The sequence below is a fragment of the Tachyglossus aculeatus genome, chromosome 1, assembly GCF_015852505.1.
Source record: "Tachyglossus aculeatus isolate mTacAcu1 chromosome 1, mTacAcu1.pri, whole genome shotgun sequence".
Lineage (NCBI taxonomy): Eukaryota > Metazoa > Chordata > Mammalia > Monotremata > Tachyglossidae > Tachyglossus > Tachyglossus aculeatus.
The window spans coordinates 19343254-19366448 of record NC_052066.1 but is presented as its reverse complement, the minus strand read 5'-3'; the positions used below and the strand labels follow the sequence as shown (position 1 = coordinate 19366448).

The following is a 23195-nucleotide window of genomic DNA, read 5'->3' as shown; positions in this document are numbered from 1 at the left end:
TCTCCTCCCCTTTGTCTTCCTTTCAACCTCCTGACAAAGCAGGAGCTGCAAGAACTTTACCCCAGGAAGAAGATGTGAACAAATTCTGACACCCTAACCTGGGCTCTCTCCCAAGCCATGCCATATGCGGTGCACACACGTGTGTACATACCCACACACACAAACATGAGACAAAATGGACATCCGGTCTTTCCCTCCTTCCTCTCCTCCTCGTCCCCCTCTCCATCCCCCCCATCTTACCTCCTTCCCTTCCCCACAGCACCTGTATACATGTATATATGTTTGTACATATTTATTACTCTATTTATTTTACTTGTACATATCTATTCTATTTATTTTATTTTGTTAATACGTTTGGTTTTGTTCTCTGTCTCCCCCTTCTAGACTGTGAGCCCACTGTTGGGGAGGGACTGTCTCTATATGTTGCCAACTTGTACTTCTCAAGCGCTTAGTCCAGTGCTCTGCACACAGTAAGCGCTCAATAAATATGATTGATTGATTGATTGAAGGGTGGGCAAGGCCTCAGATAGGATGTAATGGGCCACCAAAGCCCCAGGAAAACCCTAAGCAGCAGCAGAGCACTCATCCCGGACATTAATGGATGGGTAGCTAAGGGGAAGAGTTGACTTTGGGCCACGGGGAAATTTAGTTTTGGCTCTGGCCAATTTTTTCTTCCCTCACTGGAAAGCTGGGTGGTGATTAGCCCAAGGTCACACAGCAGCAGACATGTGGTGGAGCCGGCATTCGAACCCATGACCTCTGACTCACTTCTAGACTGTGAGCCCACTGTTGGGTAGGAACCGTCTCTATATGTTGCCAACTTGTACTTCCCAAGCGCTTAGTACAGTGCTCTGCACACAGTAAGTGCTCAATAAATACAATTGAATGAATGATTATGAGCAACTCTCTTCCCGTCACCTGAGTGCGCACGGACACACACATACAGGCCCTTGGACTTTTACAGAAAACAGAAAATGCTTCAGCAGAGTACAGAAACCTCCCCTTCTTCCACCAACCATCTGCCCCCAAATCAAACAACAGAAAATAACCCATCCCGAAGCAACATGGCCCATTAATAATAATAATGTTGGCACTTGTTAAGCGCTTACTATGTGCAGCGCACTGTTCTAGGCGCTTGGGGGGATACAAAGTGATCAGGTTGTCCCACGTGGGGCTCACAGTCTCAATCCCCATTTTACAGATGAGGTAATTGAAGCTCAGAGAAGTTAAATGATTTGCCCAAGGTCACACAGCAGACATGTGGTGCAGCTGGGATTCAAACCCATAACCTCTGACTCCAAAGCCCGGGCTTTTTCCACTGAGCCACGCTGCTAGAAAGAGAATAGGACTGGGGGAGTCAGGGAACCTGGGTTCTAATCCTGCGTCCTCCACTTGCCCGCCGCTCTGTGTGACCTTCGGCAAGTCACTTCAGTTTTCGGGGCCTCAGGTTTCCTCAGCTTTAAAATGGAGATTCAAAACCTGTTCTCCCTCCTCCTTAGACTGAGAGTCCAGTGTGGGACAGAGATGGTATCAGCCCAGATTATTTCATATCTACCCTAATGCTTAGCTCAGTGCTTAGCAGATAGTAAACGCTTCATAAAAATGCCAATTATCACTATTATTATCAAGACTGTGAGCCCACTGTTGGGTAGGGACTGTCTCTATATGTTGCCAACTTGTACTTCCCAAGCGCTTAGTACAGTGCTCTGCACACAGTAAGCGCCCAATAAATACGATTGATTGATTGATTGGGGGATCAATCTCCAGTCCTACTCCAAGGCACTTGCCTTGTACCTCTTCATTCATTCATTCATTCAATCATATTTATTGAGCGCTGTGTGCAGAGCACTGCACTAAGCGCTTACTGTGTGCAGAGCACTGTACTAAGCGCTTGGAAAGTACAAGTTGGCAACATATAGAGACGGTCCCTACCCAACAGTGGGCTCACAGTCTAGAAGTGTTATGGGGCACTAACTCCAGGAGAGAGTGAATATAATAATAATGATGATGATGGTATTTATTAAGCACTTACTATGAGCAAAGCGTCTAAGCGCTGGGGAGGTTACAAGGTGATCAGGTTGTCCCATGGTGGGAGGGGGGGCTCACAGTCTTAATCCCCATTTTACAGATGAGGGAACTGAGGCACAGAGAAGTTAAGTGACTTGCCCAAAGTCACACAGCCAACAATTGGCAGAGCGGGACTTGAACCCATGACCTCTGACTCCAAAGCTCGGGTTCTTTCCACTGAGCCATGCTGCTTCTCAAGCAAAATATGCTTGCCTTGTACCTCTTGTTATGGGGCATTAGCTCCAGGAGACAGTGAAGCAGGGTACCTTTTCTTCCTCCCTTCAAGGCCCTACTGAGAGCTCACCTCCTCCAGGAGGCCTTCCCAGACTGAGCCCCTTCCTTCCTCTCCCCCTCATCCCCCTCTCCATCCCCCACATCGTACCTCCTTCCCTTCCCCACAGCACCTGTATATATGTATATATGTTTGTACATATTTATTACTCTTCTATTTATTTTATTTCGTTAGTATGTTTGGTTTTGTTGCCTGTCTCCCCCTTCTAGACTGTGAGCCCACTGTTGGGTAGGGACCGTCTCTATCTGTTGCCGACTTGTACTTCCCAAGCGCTTAGTACAGTGCTCTGCACACAGTAAGCACTCAATAAATAGGATTGATTGATTGATTGATGGATTCTTTCTCTCTCTCTCTCTCTCTCTCTCTCTCCCTCGACCCCCACCCCAGGGCTTCTGTGGGTGGCATCTAAATCCACATTGCTCCTGGCAGGATAAACATTCCAAGTATGTAGGGCTTGAAAGTGTAAATATTTGAGCTCTTCCCCACCCAGTTTCTGACTTAAGAGGTCAAGAAGGTCAACGCCACAGGCAGGACACTGCAAAGGCAGGATCCTGGGTGGCTTGAAGCTCCGCCTCTCCTTGGGCTTCCAGCTGCTCGGACTATTCAGGGAGTGAACTGTTCATTTATTTATTCTATTTCTTTATTTATAATAATAATAATAATGATGGCATTTGTTAAGCGCTTACTATGTGCAAAGCACTGTTCTAAGCGCTGGGGAGGTTACAAGGTGATCAGGTTGTCCCAAGGGGGACTCACAGTTTTAATCCCCATTTTACAGATGAGGTAACTGAGGCCCAGAGAAGTGACGTGACTTGCCCAAAGTCACACAGCTGACAGTTGGCGGAGCCGGGATTTCAACAATCGTATTTATTGAGCGCTTACTACGTGCAGAGCACTGTACTAAGCGCTTGGGAAGTACAATTTGGCAACATATAGAGACAGTCCCTACCCAACAGTGGGCTCACAGTCTAAAAGGGGGGGGGGGGGGGATTTGAACCCATGACCTCTAACTCCAAAGCCTGGGCTCTTTCCACTGAGCCACGCCACTTCTCTGATGTCTGTCATCAGACATAACATCATTTATGTTGATGTCTGTCTCCCTCTCTAGAGTGTGAGCTTCTTGTGGGCAGGAATGGGTCTGTTCACTCACTCAATAGGATTTATTGAGCACTTACTGTGTGCAGAGCATTGCATTCATTTATTCAATCGTATTTATTTTCATCATTCATCCAATTGTATTTATTGAGCGCTTACTGTGTGCAGAGCACTGTACTAAGCGCTTGGGAAGTACAAGTTGGCAACATAGAGAGGCGGTCCCTACCCAACAATCAATCAATCAATCGTATTTATTGAGCGCTTACTATGTGCAGAGCACTGTACTAAGTGCTTGGGAAGTACAAATTGGCATCACATAGAGACAGTCCCTACCCAACAATGGGCTCACAGTCTAGAAGGGGCAGACAGGCAACAAAACAAAACAAGTGGACGGGTGTCAAGACGTCAGAACAAACAGAATTAAAGCTAAATGCACATCATTAACAAAATAAATAGAATAATAAATATGTGCAAGGAAAATCAATAGAGTAATAAATCTGTACGAACGTATATACAGGTGCTGTGGGGAGGGGAAGGAGGTAGGGTGGAGGGGATGGGGAGGAGGAGAGGAAAAAGGGGGTTCAGTCTGGGAAGGCCTCCTGGAGGAGGTGAGCTCTCAGTAGGGCTTTGAAGGGAGGAAGAGAGCTAGCTTGGCGGATGTGTGGAGGGAGGGCATTCCAAACCAGAGGGAGGATGTATAATATTTATTGAGCACTTACTGTGTGCAGAGCACTGTATTCATTCAATCATATTTATTGAGCGCTTACTGTGTGCAGAGCACTGTACTAAGCGCTTGGGAAGTACAAGTCGGCAACATATAGAGATGGTCCCTCCCCAACAACGAGCTCACAGTCTAGAAGTGCCTCAGGGGCAGTTGCTTTAGCAGGGTGGGGAAGATGAGAAGTTAATCCCGGAAGGCTCCCTGGATGAGGAGACATGATCCAGCAGCAAGTGGTGGAGCCAGGATTAAAATCCAGGGAAACACATTTATTCCTGTCTACCACAGTACTTCGGTCCTCTCCAAAACTTGTCATAAGTTTCTTATCTCCTTTGCATCCCGGCTGCCAGCAAGTAACAGCCAATGTTTAACCAGAAATTGCACCAGTTATTACCTTGAAAAAGCCCCAGGGTTTTTTGTCACTGTTTCTTTTTTTTTTATATAGCATTTATTAAGCGTTTACTCTGTGCAAAGCACCATTCTAAGCGCTGGGGAGGTTACACGGTGATCAGGTTGTTCCACGGGGGGCTCACAGTCTTAGTCCCTATTTTACAGATGAGGGAACTGAGGGCCAGAGAAGTGAAGTGACTTGCCCAAAGTCACACAGCTGACAAGTGACGGAGCCAGGATTTGAACCCATGATGTCTGACTCCAAATAATAATAGTAATAATAATAATGGCATTTATTAAGCACTTACTATGTGCAAAGCACTGTTCTAAGCGCTGGGGAAGTTACAAATTGATCAGGTTGTCCCATGGGGGGCTCACAGTCTTAATCCCCATTTTACAGATGAGGGAACTGAGGCCCAGGGAAGTGAAGTGACTTGCCCAAAGTCACTCAGCTGACAAGTGGCAGAGCCGGGATTTGAACCCATGACCTCGGACTCGAAAGCCCGGGCTCTTTCCACTGAGCCACGTTGCTTCTCCAAATCTTGTCACCGGGCCCTCCTAGAAATGGGCAACCCCTCTGAACCTGCCTTAGCACTGTAGCACTGCACTGTACTTAGCTCTTGGGAGAGTACACTAGAACAATAAGCAGACATATTCCCTCCCCAAAATGAGCTTACAGTCTAGTACTCTCCCAAGCGCTTAGTACAGTGCTTTGTACACAGTAAGAGCTCAATATGTATATATGTTTGTACATATCTATTACTCTATTTATTTATTTGTACATATCTAGTCTATTTTATTTTGTTAATATGTTTGGTTTTGTTTGTCTCCCCCTTCTAGACTGTGAGCTCACTGTTGGGTAGGGACTGTCTCTATATGTTGCCAACTTGGACTTCCCAAGCGCTTAGTACAGTGCTCTGCACACAGTAAGCGCTCAATAAATACAATTGATTGAGTAAATATGACTGAATGAACTATTACCTCCTTCCTCTCCCCCTCGTCCCCCTCTCCATCCCCCCCGCCTTACCTCCTTCCCTTCCCCACAGCACCTGTAAATATGTATATATGTTTGTATGGATTTATTACTCTATTTATTTATTTTACTTGTACATATCTGTTCTATTTATTTTATTTTGTTAATATGTTTTGTTTTGTTCTCTGTCACCCCCTTCTAGACTGTGAACCCACTGTTGGGTAGGGACAGTTTCTGTATGTTGCCAACTTGTATTCCCAAGCGCTTAGTACAGTGCTCTGCACACAGTAAGCACTCAATAAATACAATTGATTGATTGACTGATTGATTGACCTGTTGCCATCCCTGTGGCGGCTCCATCGGGAAGGAAGATCTTGTGGGGGCCTCCCACCTGATAGCAAAGGAGGGAGCAGTGTGGTCTAGTGGATAGGGCATGGGCCTGGGTTCAATATCAGCGCTTAGAACAGTGCTTTGCACATAGTAAGCGCTTAATAAATGCCATCATGATTATTATACCTGCCTCTGCCACTTGTCTGCTCTGTGACCATGGGCAAGTCATTGAATTTCTCTAGGCCTCAGTTCCCTCATCTGTAAAATGAGGAATAAGATGGTGAGTCCTACGTGGGACCGGGACTGTGTCCAACCTAATTAATTTGTACCTACCCAATGCTTAGTACAGGGTCTGGCACATAGAAAGTGCTTAAAAAATACCATTTTTTAAAAAAAGAAACAAAAATCAACTGTAATGCTCCATGAATGCTTTCTATCTGTCATCCTCTTCTGTCCTTGAGAGGGCAAGGATTGTCAGTGTGTTGCACTTTCCCAAGTGCTTACTACTGTGCTCTGCACACAGTAAGTGCTCAATAAATCTAATCAATAAATACCACTGAGTACTCTATGGTATCAATCAATGGTGCTTGGGAGCATACTATGTGCAGAGCACTGTACTAAGCTCTTGAGAGAGTACAATATAACAAAATCACAGAGTAACGGTATAATAATAATAATGGTACTTGTTGAGCGCTTACTATGTGCAAAGCACTGTTCTAAGCACTGGGGAGGTTACAACGTGATCAGGTTGTCCCACGGGGGGCTCACAGTTTTAATCCCCATTCTACAGATGAGGTAACTGAGGCCCAGAGAAGCAAAGTGACTTGCCCAAAGTCACACAGTTGACAGTTGGCGGAGCCGGGATTTGAACCCATGACCTCTGACTCCAAAGCCCGAGCTCTTTCCACTGAGCCAAGCGGCCTCTCCAGATTCTACCAAGAGCTTCGTTCAGTGGTCTTCAGACAGTTGGTGCTCAATAAATACTATTAACTGATCGATAAAGCCTCGGTGTTTAAGCTTGAACCACCTACAGATGGCCGAAGTGACGGCCATGATCCTCCAGAAGCCATTCTGGGTGGCTCAAGTTTCCCTGGGTGGTTTGGTAGTAGCAATAATAATAATAATAATGGCATTTATTAAGCACTTACTATGTGCAAAGCACTGTTCTAAACGCTGGGGAGGTTACAAGGTGATCAGGTTGTCCCACGGGGGGGTGCACAGTCTTAATCCCCATTTTACAGATGAGGTAACTGAGGGCCAGAGAAGTTAAGTGACTTGTCCAAAGTCACACAGCTGACAAGTGGCGGGGCCGGGATTTGAACCCATGACCTCTGCCTCCAAAGCCCGGGCTCTTTCCACTGAGCCACGCTGCTAGCCCGAGAGGCCACGGGAGGGACATTATGGGGAAAGGCTCTTGTCGGCCTCCTCCAATCCGCAATCAGAGCCACGGTCTCCTTCCTTAGTCTTATTTCTAGCCCTCCTTGTTGCTAACAAAGCTGCTCGAAGACCAGGAGCTGGCCCTGCCACTGATTTAGCCTGTAGCTTCACCAGTCGTCCAACTTGTACTTCCCAAGCACTTAGTACAGCACTCTGCACACAGTAAGTGCTCAATAAATACGACTGAATGAATGAATGAATGGTCCCAGATTTAGTCCAGAGCTTTGCATCATCATCATCAATCGTATTTATTGAACGCTTACTATGTGCAGAGCACTGCACTAAGCGCTTGGGAAGTACAAATTGGCAACATATAGAGACAGTCCCTACCCAACAGTGGGCTCACAGTCTAAAAGGGGGAGAAAGAGAACAAAACCAAACATACTAACAAAATAAAATAAATAGAATAGATATGTACAAGTAAAATAAATAGAGTAATAAATATGTACAAGCATATATCCATATATACAGGTGCTGTGGGGAAGGGAAGGAGGTAAGATGGGGGGATGGAGAGGGGGATGAGGGGGAGAGGAAGGAAGGGGCTCAGTCTGGGAAGGCCTCCTGGAGGAGGTGAGCTCTCAGTAGGGCCTTGAAGGGAGGAAGAGAGCTAGCTTGGCAGATGGGCAGAGGGAGGCCATTCCAGGCCCGGGGGATGACGTGGGCCAGGGGTCGATGGCGGGACAGGCGAGAACAAGGTACGGTGAGGAGATTAGCGGCGGAGGAGTGGCGGGTGCGGGCTGGGCTGGAGAAGGAGAGAAGGGAGGGGAGGTAGGAGGGGGTGAGGGGATGGACAGCCTTGAAGCCCAGGGTGAGGAGTTTCTGCCTGATGCGCAGATTGATAAGCGCTCAATAAATACCATTGACTGATTGACAGTCTGGTCACGGAATTGTTGTTATTGCTGTTTGGAGAAGCAGCGTGGCTCAGTGGAAAGAACACGGGCTCTGGAGTCAGAGGTCAGGGGTTCGAATCCCTGCTCCGCCACATGCCTGCTGTGTGACCTTGGGCAAGCCACTTAACGTCTCTGGGCCTCAGTTACCTCATCTGGAAAATGGGGATGAAGACTGTGAGCCCCACGTGGGACAATCTGATCACCTTGTATCCCTCCCAGCGCTTAGAGCAGTGCTTGGCACATAGTAAGAGCTTAACAAATACCAACATTATTATTATTATTATTAATTATTATTGTTATGATATTTGTTAAGCTCTTACTAGGTGTCCAGCGCTGTTCTAACCACTGGGATAGATACAAGTTCATAGGGCTGGACACAGATCAGACCCAACATGGGGCTCACAGTCTAAGTAGGAGGGAGGAGGATTTAATTCCCATTTTACAGTGCTTTTATGGTACTTATTAAGCGCTTACTATGTGCCAGGCACTGAACTAAGCACAGGGTAGACATAAGTTAATTGGGTTGGACACAGTCCCTGTCCCAAATAGGGCTCACGTTCTTAATCCCCATTTTGCAAATAAGGTAACAGACATAGAGCAGTTAAGTGACTTGCTCAAGGTCATACGGCAGACAGGTGGAGGAGCCAGGATTAGAATTCAGGTCCGCTGACAACCAGGCCCGTGATCTTTCCACTAGGCCACCACTCTACTGTATTAGACTTTCCCAAGTACTTAGCACCACGCTCGGCGCACACAGTGAGTGCTCAATAAGTACCACTGATTGATCCATTAAGCCCTTCCAGTGCATTTACACTTACAGTGCATACAGAGCACTGTACTAAGCGCTGAAAGAGAATACACACATGGGAATTAGACATCGTCCCTGTCTCTCTGGTGGCTCACACTCTAAGAGTACAACTGTCTACATGCTTTGTGTTGTTGTCTGTCTCCCCCTTCTAGACTGTGAGCCCATTGTTGGGTAGGGACCATCTCTATATGTGCCGACTTGTACTTCCCAAGTGCTTAGTACAGTGCTCTGCAGTAAGCGCTCTGAGTAAGCACTCAATAAATACGACAATGATGATGATGGTATTTGTTCAGCGCTTACTATGTGCAAAGCACTGTTCTAAGCACTGGGGAGGTAACAAGGTGATCTAGACTGTGAGCCCACTGTTGGGTAGGGACCGTCTCTATATGTTGCCAACTTGTACTTCCCAAGCGCTTAGTACAGTGCTCTGCCCACGGTAAGCGCTCAATAAATACGATTGATGATGATTGTTGGGTAGGGACCATCTCTATATGTTGCCGACTTGTACTTCCCAAGCGCTTAGTACAGTGCTCTGCAGTAAACGCTCTGAGTAAGCACTCAATCAATACGAATGAATGATGATGATGGTATTTGTTAAGCGCTTACTATGTGCAAAGCACTGTTCTAAGCACTGGGGAGGTAACAAGGTGATCTAGACTGTGAGCCCACTGTTGGGTAGGGACCGTCTCTATATGTTGCCAACTTGTACTTCCCAAGCGCTTAGTACAGTGCTCTGCCCACGGTAAGCGCTCAATAAATACGATTGATGATGATTGTTGGGTAGGGACCATCTCTATATGTTGCCGACTTGTACTTCCCAAGCGCTTAGTACAGTGCTCTGCAGTAAACGCTCTGAGTAAGCACTCAATCAATACGAATGAATGATGATGATGGTATTTGTTAAGCGCTTACTATGTGCAAAGCACTGTTCTAAGCGCTGGGGAGGTAACAAGGTGATCTAGACCGTGAGCCCACTGTTGGGTAGGGACCGCCTCTATATGTTGCCAACTTGTACTTCCCAAGCGCTTAGTAAAGTGCTCTGCCCACAGTAAGCGCTCAATAAATACGATTGATTGATTGATCAGGTTATCCCATGGGGGGATCACAGTCTTAATCCCATTTTACAGATGAGGTAACTGAGGCGCAGAGAAGTGAAGTGACTTGCCCAAAGTCACACAGCTGACAATTGGCGGAGCCGGGATTTGAACCCATGAGCTCTGACTCCAAAGCCCGGGCTCTTTCCACTGAGCCACGCTGCTTCTCTATGAATAAGTGGGGAGGAGGGCCTGGAGAAAGACACATCAGGGCGATGCAACATTAACACAAAACCCAACAAACACAACAAATACAGACACAAAAACAGGCAGACAGACAGAACTGTATTTTCTCCGTCAGCCGCAACTGCTTTTCCTCCAGGTTCTGCTTAAGAGTTGGGAAGCAGCTGCCTTGCTGGGCTTGAACTTTTTCCTCGCTTCCCCTCCCAGGTCGGGCCCACCTCAGGAATATCCCTGCCATTTTCAATCCAAACACTTACTGGAGGAAGGAGGGACTGGAAACAGGGTCCTCTTTCAGGGCCTCTCTGGGCTCCAGGGAGGTAGCAGGGCTTCTAGCAGTTAGCGGCAGGTTGGTCCCGGGAAAGAAGCCCCTGTGTGTTGGGAGGAGGAAGAGGAAAAGGAGGAGGATCAGTGAAGGTGTTTGGGGTAAATTCCTTACTAAAAAAAGCTCCTGCTTGGAGCAGGGTGAGGGAGAAGGAAGAGGGATCAACAAACTTGTTTGGGGTGGATTCCTTTAATCAATCAATCAATCAATCGTATTTATTGAGCGCTTACTGTGTGCAGAGCACTGTACTAAGCTCTTGGGAAGTACAAGTTGGCAACATATAGAGGCAGTCCCTACCCAACAGTGGGCTCACAGTCTAAAAGGGGAGGTGGCTTGAAGTGGAAGTCTGGGGCAGAGGTGCTGCCTCGCATTTGGGGCACCGGGTTGGACAGTGGGCAGGGATTTTAGGAGCAGATGCGGACTGGAAAGGGCCAGGTTTTGTCTGGGGCAACGGCAGCACAGAAAACCTCTGTTATGAGCCTTTTCAGCCCTGATTTGGAATTCTCTCAGACGTTTCAGAGACCTCAGAGCGCAAGAGATCAGCAGTTGAGTTGAACAGGCCGGGTGGGTGTGGGTGCCTCAGGTCAGGGGAACCGTTAGACTTTCACTCCAGCTCTACAGGAGCCCATGGTTTGGGGTTCAACTAGAATCAAAGCTCAGAAATGGGGGGGCTTGTCCCAACCTACCCTTTGGGAGGTGGGTGGGGAAAGGTAGCTCTTTTGGTGTTACACATCAGGCAGAAACTCCTCACCCTGGGCTTCAAGGCTGTCCATCCCCTCGCCCCCTCCTACCTCACCTCCCTTCTCTCCTTCTCCAGCCCAGCCCGCACCCTCTGCTCCTCTGCCGCTAATCTCCTCACCATGCCTCGTTCTCGTCTGTCCCACCGTCGACCCCCGGCCCACGTCATTCCCCTAGCCTGGAATGCCCTCCCTCCCAACATCCGCCAAGCTAGCTCTCTTCCTCCCTTGAAGGCCCTACTGAGAGCTCACCTCCTCCAGGAGGCCTTCCCAGACTAAGCCCCCTCCTTCCTCTCCCCCTTCTCCCCCTCTCCATGCCCCCCGCCTTACCTCCTTCCCTTCCCCACAGCACATGTATATATGTATATATGTTTGTACATATTTATTACTCTATTTATTTATTTATTTTACTTGTACATATCTCTTCTATTTATTTTATTTTGTTTATATGTTTGGTTTTGTTCTCTGTCTCCCCCTGCTAGACTGTGAGCCCGCTGTTGGGTAAGGACAGTCTCTATATGTTGCCAACTTGTACTTCCCAAGTGCTTAGTAAAGCGCTCTGCACACAGTAAGCGCTCAATAAATACGATTGAATGAATGAATGAATGAATGGTGGTGCCGGGGCCTGGGCTTAGAGGGGGTCTGGCTGGTGAAAATCTTAGGAGTAGAAGTTAGTTGTTGTTTTTCAAAACTAGGAATCAAACCCCATCCTCATCTGGACAACCGTCCAAAAGTGTACCTGGTAGATGCATCCTGAACATTGGAGTTTTTGGGGCTTGAGGAGCTGTCATCTCTTGTCACCTGAAATACATGGAAACCAGAAAAGGAAATTTTAGCAAAGGATCTTGGTTGGAACTGCCAATCAATCAATCAATCAATTTTATTGAGAAATTACTATGTGCAAAGTACTGTACTAAGCGCTTGGAATAGTACAATACAACAGAAGTAGAAGGCACATTCCCTGCCCATAATGAGCTTACAGTCTAGAGGGGGAGACAGACATTAAATATGAATAAAGAATTCATACTGTATAATTTAAATATATGTGTGCAAGTGCTTTGGGGTTGGGGATGGGGTGACTATCAAATGTGCAAATGTCCAAAGATAATAATAATAATAATAATAATAATAACAATGGCATTTACTAAGTGCTTACTATGTGCAAAGCACTGTTCTAAGCACTGGGGAGGTTAAAGGTGATCAGGTTGTCCCATGGGGGGGCTCACAGGCTTAATCCCCATTTTACAGATGAAGTAACTTAGGCCCAGAGAAATGAAGTGACTTGCCCAAGGTCACATAGCTGACAAGTGGCAGAGCTGGGATTTGAACCCATGACTTCTGACTCCAAAGCCCGTGCTCTTTCCACTGAGCCACGCTGCTTCTTGTGATCAGATCAGAATGCACAAATGATGCAAAAGGGAGAGCGAGCCAGGGAAAAGGGGGATTAATTGGGGAAGGCCTCTTGGATAAGATGTGACCTGAATAATGCTTTGAAGGTGGGGAGAATGGTGGCTTGGTGTACATGGAAGAAGAGGAAGTTCCAGCTGGGGAAGGATGTGGGAAAGGGGTCGATGGTGAGATAGATGAGATCAGGACCCGGTGAATAAGCCGGCGCTAGAGGAGTGGAGTGTTTGGGCTGGGCTGGAGTAGGAGATCAGTGAGGTGAGGTAGAATGGAGCAAGCTGACTGAGTGCTTTAAAGCACTCAAGCACTCCCGTTGTCCAAGTGTTAGGACAATAGGAAAACCTGAATTTACCACAAATCTTGGTGATGAAATCTGCAGTTGCTATTCCCAGGGCTGGAAGTCAGGAGACCTGGGTTCTAATCACAACTCTGCCACTTATCTGTAGTGTGACCTTAGACAAGTCACGTAACCCCTCCGTGCCTCAGCCTTCCCAAGCGAAACTTGGGGATTCAATAGCTGTTCATTGGATAACTATTTTCCCTTCTCTGTAGACTGTGAGCCCCATGCTGGACAGGGATTTTGTACAATCTGATGGCATCCATCTCATCCCCTTACTGTGGGGGTTCCCCAAGGTTCAGTGCTTGGTCCCCTTCTGTTCTCGATCTACACGCACTCCCTTGGTGACCTCATTCGCTCCCACGGCTTCAACTATCATCTTTACGCTGATGACACCCAGATCTACATCTCTGCCCCTGCTCTCACCCCCTCTCTCCAGGCTCGCATCTCCTCCTGCCTTCAGGACATCTCCATCTGGATGTCTGCCCGCAACCTAAAACTCAACATGTCCAAGACTCAACTCCTTGTCTTCCCTCGCAAACCCTGCCCTCTCCCTGACTTTCCCATCTCTGTTGACGGCACTACCATCCTTCCCGTCTCACAAGCCTGCAACCTTGGTGTCATCTTGGACTCCGCTCTCTCGTTCACCCCTCACATCCAAGCGGTCACCAAAACCTGCCGGTCTCAGCTCCACAACATTGCCAAGATCCGCCCTTTCCTCTCCATCCATACTGCTACCCTGCTCGTTCAAGTTCTCATCCTATCCCGTCTGGACTACTGCATCAGCCTTCTCTCTGATCTCCCATCCTCGTGTCTCTCCCCACTTCAATCCATACTTCATGCTGCTGCCCGGATTGTCTTTGTCCAGAAATGCTCTGGGCATGTTACTCCCCTCCTCAAAAATCTCCAGTGGCTACCAATCTGCGTACCAGGCAGAAACTCCTCACCCTGGGCTTCAAGGCTGTCCATCCCCTCGCCCCCTCCTACCTAACCTCCCTTCTCTCCTTCTCCAGCCCAGCCTGCACCCTCCGCTCCTCTGCCGCTAATCTCCTCACCGGGCCTCATTCTCGCCTGTCCCGCCGTCGACCCCCGGCCCACGTCATCCCCCGGGCCTGGAATGCCCTCCCTCTGCCCATCCGCCAAGCTAGCTCTCTTCCTCCCTTCAAGGCCCTACTGAGAGCTCACCTCCTCCAGGAGGCCTTCCCAGACTGAGCCCCTTCCTTCCTCTCCCCCTTGCCCCCCTCTCCATCCCCCCATCTTACCTCCTTCCCTTCCCCACAGCACCTGTATATATGTATATATGTTTGTACATATTTATTACTCTATTTATTTATTTATTTATTTTACTTGCACATATCTATTCTATTTATTTTATTTTGTTAGTATGTTTGGTTTTGTTCTCTGTCTCCCCCTTTTAGACTGTGAGCCCACTGTTGGGTAGGGACTGTCTCTATATGTTGCCAACTTGTACTTCCCAAGCTCTTAGTACAGTGCTCTGCACAGAGTAAGCGCTCAAAAAATACAATTGATTGATTGATCCATCACACCAGTTAAGTGTTTAACAAATAGCTCAATTAATATTACTACACAGTTTAATCATTTCCCTGTGTTCAACAATCCAGCCCCATCCTTGGGGTCATTATTTTAGCTAAGGAATAAACCTGCCAGAATATAAATGAGTTGGTGTTGGAAGACACATCCTTTGCGTACTTATCTTCTCTGTGCCTCAGTTACCTCTTTTTGTAAAACAGGGATTAAGACTGTGAGCCCCATGTGGGACGGGGGTGCATCCAACCCGATAAGCACATTTCTATCCCAGGGCTTAGTATAGTGGCTGGCACGTAGTAAGCACTTAACAAATGCAATTTAAAAAAATGTGAGAGACTGAAAGCTCCTCAAAGGCAGGGATCAAGTCTTATTTTTCCTTAGTTAATTCCCACGGTACCGAACATGGGGGCTCCTCAACTGGAAGGTGATGAATCAATAACAACAGTAATAATTATGGTATTTGTTAAGTGCTTACTATGTGCCAGGTACTGTACTAAATGCTGGAGTAGATACAAGCAAATCTGGTTGGGCACAATCCCTGTCCCATGTGGGGCTCATAGTCTCAATCCCCATTTTACAGATGAGGTAACTGAGGCACAGAGAAGTGAGGTCATACAGCAGACAAGTGGCAGAGCCAGGATTAGAACCCATGACTCTGTCCACTACACCATGCTGCTTCTACTACGCTATGCTGCTTCTGACTGACTACGCCACACTGACTGACCAGTATCTGCCGAAAGATTAATCAATCAGTAACATGTACGCAGTGCACATGACGCCTAGGGGACCAGAATGCAGTAGGAAGACAGGATCCCTGCCCTAAAGGAGTTTACAGTCTACAATAGAGAGAGGCGCAAGAATTTACAGATAGGAAAAAAAAGAGAACACATCTTGTGCTAATCAAATCAGAGTTTTGTTGTTGTTTTTTTTACCATGGATTCATGGGAATGGTCAATAGTTATTTTTGAAGGTGAGTTGATCTCTATGCCTTTCCTGGAAGAAAGGACACAGGATTTGAGATGTGTTTGGAATATGAAGTGAGGCCATGATGGATGGAAGCCTGTTGGTAAAGGAGGTGCTGAGCACATAGTAAGTGTGTAACAAATACCATTATTATTATTATTATTATTATTAATAAAGAAAGATCCAGAAGGTTCACAAAAAAGTTTGACTTATTTATATTAAAGCCTATCTTCCTCTCTAGACTGTAAACTCACGGTGGGCAGGGAACGTGCCAACCAACTCTGTTGTGTGGCTCAGTGGAAAAGAGCACAGGCTTTGGAGTCAGAGGTCATGGGTTCAGATCCCCACTCCGCCAAGTGCCAGCTGTGTGACTTTGGGCAAGTCACTTCACTTCTCTGTGCCTCAGTTACCTCATCTGTAAAATGGGGATCAAGACTGTAAGCCCCCTGTGGGACAACCTGATCACCTTGTAACCTCCCCAGCATTTAGAACAGTGCTTTGCACGTAGTAAGCACTTTATAAGTGTCATTATTATTATTATTACCTTAAAAAACCCTCCCTTGACCCAGCAGCTCCCTCCAGCTATTGCCCCATTTCCCTCCCACCATTCCTCTCCAAACTCCTTGACTGAGCTGTCTATGCCCACTGTCTCATGTTCCACCTCCCCATTCCTCTCTGTGACGACCTCCGAGACAGCTTCCATCCCCTTCACTCCACAGAAACCTCCCTCTCAAAGGTCACAAATGCTCATCTCCTTGCCAAATCCAACGGCCTCTACTCTATCCTAACTGTCCTCAACCTCTCAGCTGCCTCTCAGGTGACTGTCGACCACCCCCTTCTCCTGGAAACATTATCCAACTTCGGTTTCACGGACACCATCCTCTCTTGGTTCTCCTCTTATCTCTCTGGCCTCTCATTCTCAGTCTCTGTTGTGAGCTCTTCCTCTGCCTCCCACCCACCAACTGTGGAGGTTCTTCCGGGTTCCGCTTGGGTTCCTTTCTATTTTCCATCTACACCCAATCCCTTGGAGAACTCAGTCACTCACATGACTTCAACTACCACCTCGATGTGGGTGACTCCCAAATCTCCATCTCCAGCCCTGACCTTCCTCTCTGCAGTCTCGCGTTTCCTTCTCCCTTCAAGACATCTCCACTTGGATGTCCTGTCATCACTTCTAACTTAACACGTTAAAAACAGAACTCATCTTCTCATCCAAACCCAGCCCTTCCACTGATTTTCCCATCACTGTAGTCGGCACCACTATCCTTCGTGCTGCACAAGTAGGTAACCTTGGTGTTATCTTTGACTCCTCTCTCTCATTCAACCCACATATTCAATCTATCACTAAGTCCTGTCAGTTCAGCCTTCATAACATTGTTCACATATGCCCTTTTCTCTCTAGCCAAACTGTTTCCGCATTTACCCCAGCACTTATCCTATCGCGCTTTCATTACTGCAATAGCTTCTTTGCTGACTTCCCTTCCTCCTGTCTCTCCACTCCAGTCCATACTTCACTCAATCAGTCAATCATATTTGAGCGCTTACTGTGTGCAGAGCACTGTACTAAGCGCTTGGGAAGTACAAGTTGGCAACGTATAGAGACAGTCCCTACCCAACAGTGGGCTCACAGTCTAAAACGGGGAGACAGAGAACAAAACCAAACATACTAACAAAATAAAATAAATAGAATAGATATGTACAAGTACAATAAATAAATAAATAGAGTAATAAATATGTACAAACATATATACATATATACAGGTGCTGTGGGGAAGGGAAGGTGGTAAGATGGGGGGGATGGAGGGGGGACAAGGGGGAGAGGAAGGAAGGGGCTCAGTTTGGGAAGGCCTCCTGGAGGAGGTGAGCTCTCAGTAGGGCCTTGAAGGGAGGAAGAGAGCTAGCTTGGCAGATGGGCAGAGGGAGGGCATTCCAGGCCCGGGGATGACGTGGGCCGGGGGTCGATGGCGGGACAGGCGAGAACGAGGCACGGTGAGGAGATTAGCGGCAGAGGAGCGGAGGGTGCGAGGTGGGCTGGAGAAGGAGAGAAGGGAGGTGAGGTAGGAGGGGGCGAGGGGATGGACAGCCTTGAAGCCCAGGGTGAGGAGTTTCTGCCTGATGCGCAGACTGATTGGTAGCCACTGGAGATTTTTGAGGAGGGGAGTAACATGCCCAGAGCGTTTCCGGACAAAGACAATCCAGGCAGCAGCATGAAGTATGGCTTCCCAGATCATTTTTCTCTAAAAATGTTCAGCCCATGTTTCTCCACTCCTCAAGAACCTCTCATGGTTGCCATCCACCTCCACATCAAACAGAAACTTGTTACCATCAGCTTTAAAGCAGTCAATCACCTTGCATCTTCCTACCTCACTTCCCTACTCTCCTACTACGACCCAGCCCCAAAACTGCGCTCCTCTGATCCCAACCTATTCAACGTACCTCAATCTCTTTTATCTCACCATCAACCTCTTGCCCACATCCCGCCTCTGGCCTGGAATGCCCTGCCTCTTCATAGCCAAAAGACAATTACTTTCCTCTCCTTCAAAACCTTATTGAAAGCACGTCTCCTCCAAGAGGTCTTCCCTGACTAAGCCCTCCTCTGCCCGCTTCTGCGTTGCCCTGATTTGCACCCTTTATTCATCTCCCTCCCAACGCCCACAGCACTTAAGTCCATATCTGTAATGTATTCACTAATATTAATGTCCATCTCCCCCTCTGGAGCGTAAGCTCAGTGTGGGCAGGGAATGTGTCTGTTATACTGTTATAGTGTACTCTCCCAAGTGCTCAGAACAGTACTCTGCACTTGGCTCAGTGGAAAGAGCACGAGCTTGGGAGTCAGAGGTCATGGGTTCAAATCCCGGCTCCGCCACTTGTCAGCTGTGTGACTTTGAGCAAGTCACTTCACTTCTCTGGGCCTCAGTCCCCTCATCTGTCAAATGGGGATTAAGACTGTGAGCCCCACGTGGGACAACTTAATCACCTGGCATTGTTCCCAGCGCTTAGAACAATGCTTTGCACACAGTAAGCACTTAACAAATGCCATCAATATTATTATTATTATTATTAATAATAAATATGACTGATTGATACTCTCCCAAGTGCTTAATACAGTGCTCCACACACAGTAAGCACTCAAATACCACTGATAATTATGATGGAGAGAAAGAAGCAGATGGAAGTAGGGTTAGCTCCCTGTGGGCAGGGAACGTGTCTACCAACTGTTACACTTAGCGCTTAGTACAGTGCTCTGCACACAGTAAGCGCTCAATAAATACAATTGATTGATTGATTACACTGTACTCTCCCAAGAGCTTAGTATAGAGCTCTGCACACAGTAAGCACTTAATAAATAAGACTGATTGAGCCTTAATACACGGGGAGACTAAGAAATGGGCCACACACATGCTTCTGTACTCTCGGCTTCAAGGCTGTCCATCACCTCGCCCCCTCCTACCTCACCTCCCTTCTCTCCTTCTACTGCCCAGCCCACACCCTCCGCTCCTCCACCGCTAATCACCTCACCGTACCTCGTTCTCGCCCGTCCCGCCATCGACCTCCGGCCCACATCCTCCCCCTGGCCTGGAATGCCCTCCCTCTGCCCATCCGCCAAGCTAGCTCTCTTCCTCCCTTTAAAGCCCTACTGAGAGCTCACCTCCTCCAGGAGGCCTTTCCAGACTGAGCGCCCTTCTTCCTCTCCCCCTCCTCCCCCTTCCCATCCCCCCCATCTTACCTCCTTCCCTTCCCCACAGCACCTGTATATATGTGCTCTCTTCCTTCCTTCAAGGCCCTACTGAGAGCTCACCTCCTCCAGGAGGCCTTCCCAGACTGAGCCCCTTCCTTCCTCTCCCCCTCGTCCCCCTCTCCATCCCCCCCATCTTACCTCCTTCCCTTCCCCACAGCACCTGTATATATGTATATATGTTTGTACATATTTATTACTCTGTTTATTTATTTATTTATCTTACTTGTACGTATCTATTCTATTTATTTTATTTTGTTAGTATGTTTGGTTTTGTTCTCTGTCTCCCCCTTCTAGACTGTGAGCCCTGCTGTTGGGTAGGGACTGTCTCTATGTGTTGCCGACTTGTACTTCCCAAGCGCTTAGTACAGTGCTCTGCACACAGTAAGCGCTCAATAAATACGATTGATTGATTGATTGATCCCTCCACCTTACCTCCTTCCCCTCCCCACAGTACCTGTATATATGTATCTATGTTTGTACATATTTATTACTCTATTTATTTATTTTAATTGTACATATTTATTCTACTTATTTTATTTTGTTAATATGTTTTGTTTTGTTGTCTGTCTCCTTCTTCTAGACTCTGAGCCCGCTGTTGGGTAGGGACCATCTCTACATGCTGCCAACTTGTACTTTCCAAGTGCTTAGTACAGTGCTCTGCACACAGCAGGTGCTCAATAAATACGACTGAATGAATGAATGAATGAATGAACAAAGGGCCAATTTCTGCCCAGAGCTGCCCTATTGAGAGGTCTTACCTTGTGCCCTGCTTCTACCTGAGCCTTCAGGATGTTGCTCTTGATGTCGGCGGGGACCCTCACTGGAGTCGATCCTGGGCTTTCGATGGCATTATTAAGATACTTCTCAGTCAACTTCACCACTTCTTCCTAGAAATGACAAAGACAGCATGAGCACGCTTCACAAGCTATGGCTCCGTTTTCCATTTTTGGTTTTTTGCTGTTGTTTTTTTTTTTTTTGAGAAATAGTGTGGCTTAGGGGCTAGAGCACAGACCTGGGAGCCACAAGGATCTGGCTTTTAATCCCGGTTCCACCACACGTCTGCTGTGTGAGCTTGAGTGTGTCACTTCACTTCTCTGGGACTCAGTTACCTCAGCTGTAAAATGGGGATCAAGTGCGCGAGCCCCATGAGGGACAGGGAATATGTTCAACCTGATTAGCTTGGCACATAGTAAGCACTTAGCAAGTACCATTACTACTGTTATTACCTTTTTGTATGGTACTTGCTAAGCGTTCACTATTTGTCAGGCATCTTACTAAGAGCTGGGGTAGATGCAAGCTAATCAGGACACTGTCCATGTCCCTTATGGGGATCACCGTCTTAATCCCCATTTTACAGATGAGGGAATTGAGGGCCAGAGAAGTGAAGTGATTTGCACAAGGTCACCTGGCAGATGAGTGGTGGAGCTGGGATTAGAACCCAGCTCCTTCAACCTCCCAGATCTGGGCTCTTTCTACTAGGCCATGCTGCATCTTGGGCAACAAGGAAAAGGCAAGCCTCTGGACTGCAGGAGAGGACTAGAAACCAGGTATGAAGTAGACAAACTCCCCTGTTCCATGTTAGCTCATTGTGGGCAGGGAATGTGTCTGTTTACTGTTATATTGTACTCTCCCAAGCACTTAGTACAGCGCCCTGCACTCAATGAATACTCAATAAACATGACTGAATGAATAGTTATGGTACTTGTTAAGCACTTACTGTGTGGATACAAGCAAATCGGGATGGACACGGTCCCTGTCCCACACGGGGCTCACAGTCTTGATCCCCATTTCACAGATGAGGGAATTGAGGTGCAGAGTTGTGAAGTGACTTGCCCAAGGTCACACAGTGGACAAATGGCAGAGCCAGGATTAGAACCTAGGACCTTCTGACTCCCAGCCCCGTGCTCTATCCAGTAGGGCTTGAATCTGGCCACCATCGATCAATCAACCAATGGTATTGATTGAGAGCTATGTGCAGGGACTGTCTCTGTGCTGCCGACTTGTACTTCCCAAGCGCTTAGTACAGTGCTCTGCACACAATAAGCGTTCAATAAATATGATTGATTGATTGATGTGCAGAGCAGTGCAGAGCACTGTACTAAGCCCTGAGGAGAGTCCAATCCAACAGAATTAGCTGACACACCCCCTGCCCAAGAGGATGAGCTTCCAGTCTCCAGCCATCACAGCAGGAAAGGCCGACCGACTCAGGGTGGTTCTTGCCGGGCCCTTGAGGTGCGATGTAGTGGCCCTGTAGAGCCAGCCTGGTGCATCCCAGTCATTGGGGACAAAGACAACCCAGAGCAAAGTTGAGGGACCACTTCCTTCACTGCCCTGGGTCCAATCCTGATGCCAACCCCGAGAGAAGCCACAACACAGGCCAGCCTTCTGGTTCTTCTCCCATCTAGGCTGATGGGGGGACTCAATCACCTTGCCCTCTCCTACCTCACCTCACTGTCGACAACTGATACCACGCACTTCGCTCCTGTAACGCCAACCTTCTCACTGTACCTCGATCTCCTTGACACTGACCTCTCGCCCACATCCTGTCCCTGGCCTGGAATGCCAGGGACACCCCTCACATCCAAGCCGTCACCAAAACCTGCCGGTCTCAGCTCCGCAACATTGCCAAGATCCGCCCTTTCCTCTCCATCCCAACCGCTACCCTGCTCATTCAAGCTCTCATCCTATCCCGTCTGGACTACTGCACCAGTCTTCTCTCTGATCTCCCATCCTCGTGTCTCTCTCCACTTCAATCCATACTTCATGCTGCTGCCCGGATTATCTTTGTCCAGAAACGCTCTGGGCATATCACTCCCCTCCTCAAAAATCTCCAGTGGCTACCAATCAATCTGCGCATCAGGCAGAAACTCCTCACCCTGGGCTTCAAGGCTGTCCATCACCTCGCCCCCTCCTACCTCACCTCCCTTCTCTCCTTCTACTGCCCAGCCTGCACCCTCCGCTCCTCCACCGCTAATCTCCTCACTGTACCTCGTTCTCGCCTGTCCCGCCATCGACCCCCGGCCCACGTCATCCCCCGGGCCTGGAATGCCCTCCCTCTGCCCCTCCGCCAAGCTAGCTCTCTTCCTCCCTTCAAGGCCCTGCTGAGAGCTCACCTCCTCCAGGAGGCCTTCCCAGACTGAGCCCCTTCCTTCCTCTCCATCCCCCCCATCTTACCTCCTTCCCTTCCCCACAGCACCTGTATATATGTATATATGGTTGTACATATTTATTACTCTATTTATTTATTTATTTATTTATTTATTTATTTTACTTGTACATTTCTATCCTATTTATTTTATTTTTTTGGTATCTTTGGTTTTGTTCTCTGCCTCCCCCTTTTAGACTGTGAGCCCACTGTTGGGTAGGGACTGTCTCTATGTGTTGCCAATTTGTACTTCCCAAGCGCTTAGTACAGTGCTCTGCACATAGTAAGCGCTCAATAAATACGATTGATTGATTGATTGATTGAATGCCCTCGCTCTTCATATCCGACAATTACTCTCTTCTTTCAAAGCCTTATTGAAGGCATGTCTCCTCTAAGAGGCCTTCCCTGACTAGGCCCTCCTTTTCTTTTCTCCCACTCCCTTTTGCATTGCCTTGACTTGCTCCCTTTACTCCCCTCCCCTCCCAGCCCCACAGCACTTTCTGTTGTTTTAATCTTTTTCTATAAAAGTCTGTCTCCCCCTCTAGACTGTAAGCTGGTTGTGGGAAAGGGAATATGTCTGATATATTGTACTCTCCTAAGCGCTTAGTAATAATAATAATAATGATTGTGAGCCCACTGTTGGGTAAGGACTGTCTCTATATGTTGCCAACTTGTACTTCCCAAGCACTTAGTACAGTGCTCTGCACACAGTAAGCTCTCAAT

General features: G+C 47.7%; 1 protein-coding gene across 3 annotated transcripts in view; it reads right to left on the bottom strand.

The window, feature by feature from the left end:
* EPB41L5 (erythrocyte membrane protein band 4.1 like 5) overlaps window positions 1-23195 on the bottom strand; it is a 208626-nt gene that overhangs the window by 26554 nt on the left and 158877 nt on the right. For 2 of the 3 annotated variants that reach the window (XM_038743312.1, XM_038743322.1), the window contains exons 19-21: window positions 20086-20214; window positions 12076-12137; window positions 10535-10645 (exon numbers count right to left, since the gene is read on the bottom strand). In XM_038743312.1, coding sequence (XP_038599240.1) covers window positions 10535-10645; window positions 12076-12137; window positions 20086-20214 — 302 coding nt within the window. The remainder of the gene's footprint in view (window positions 1-10534; window positions 10646-12075; window positions 12138-20085; window positions 20215-23195) is intronic. The other variant, XM_038743330.1, reaches the window with a different exon arrangement.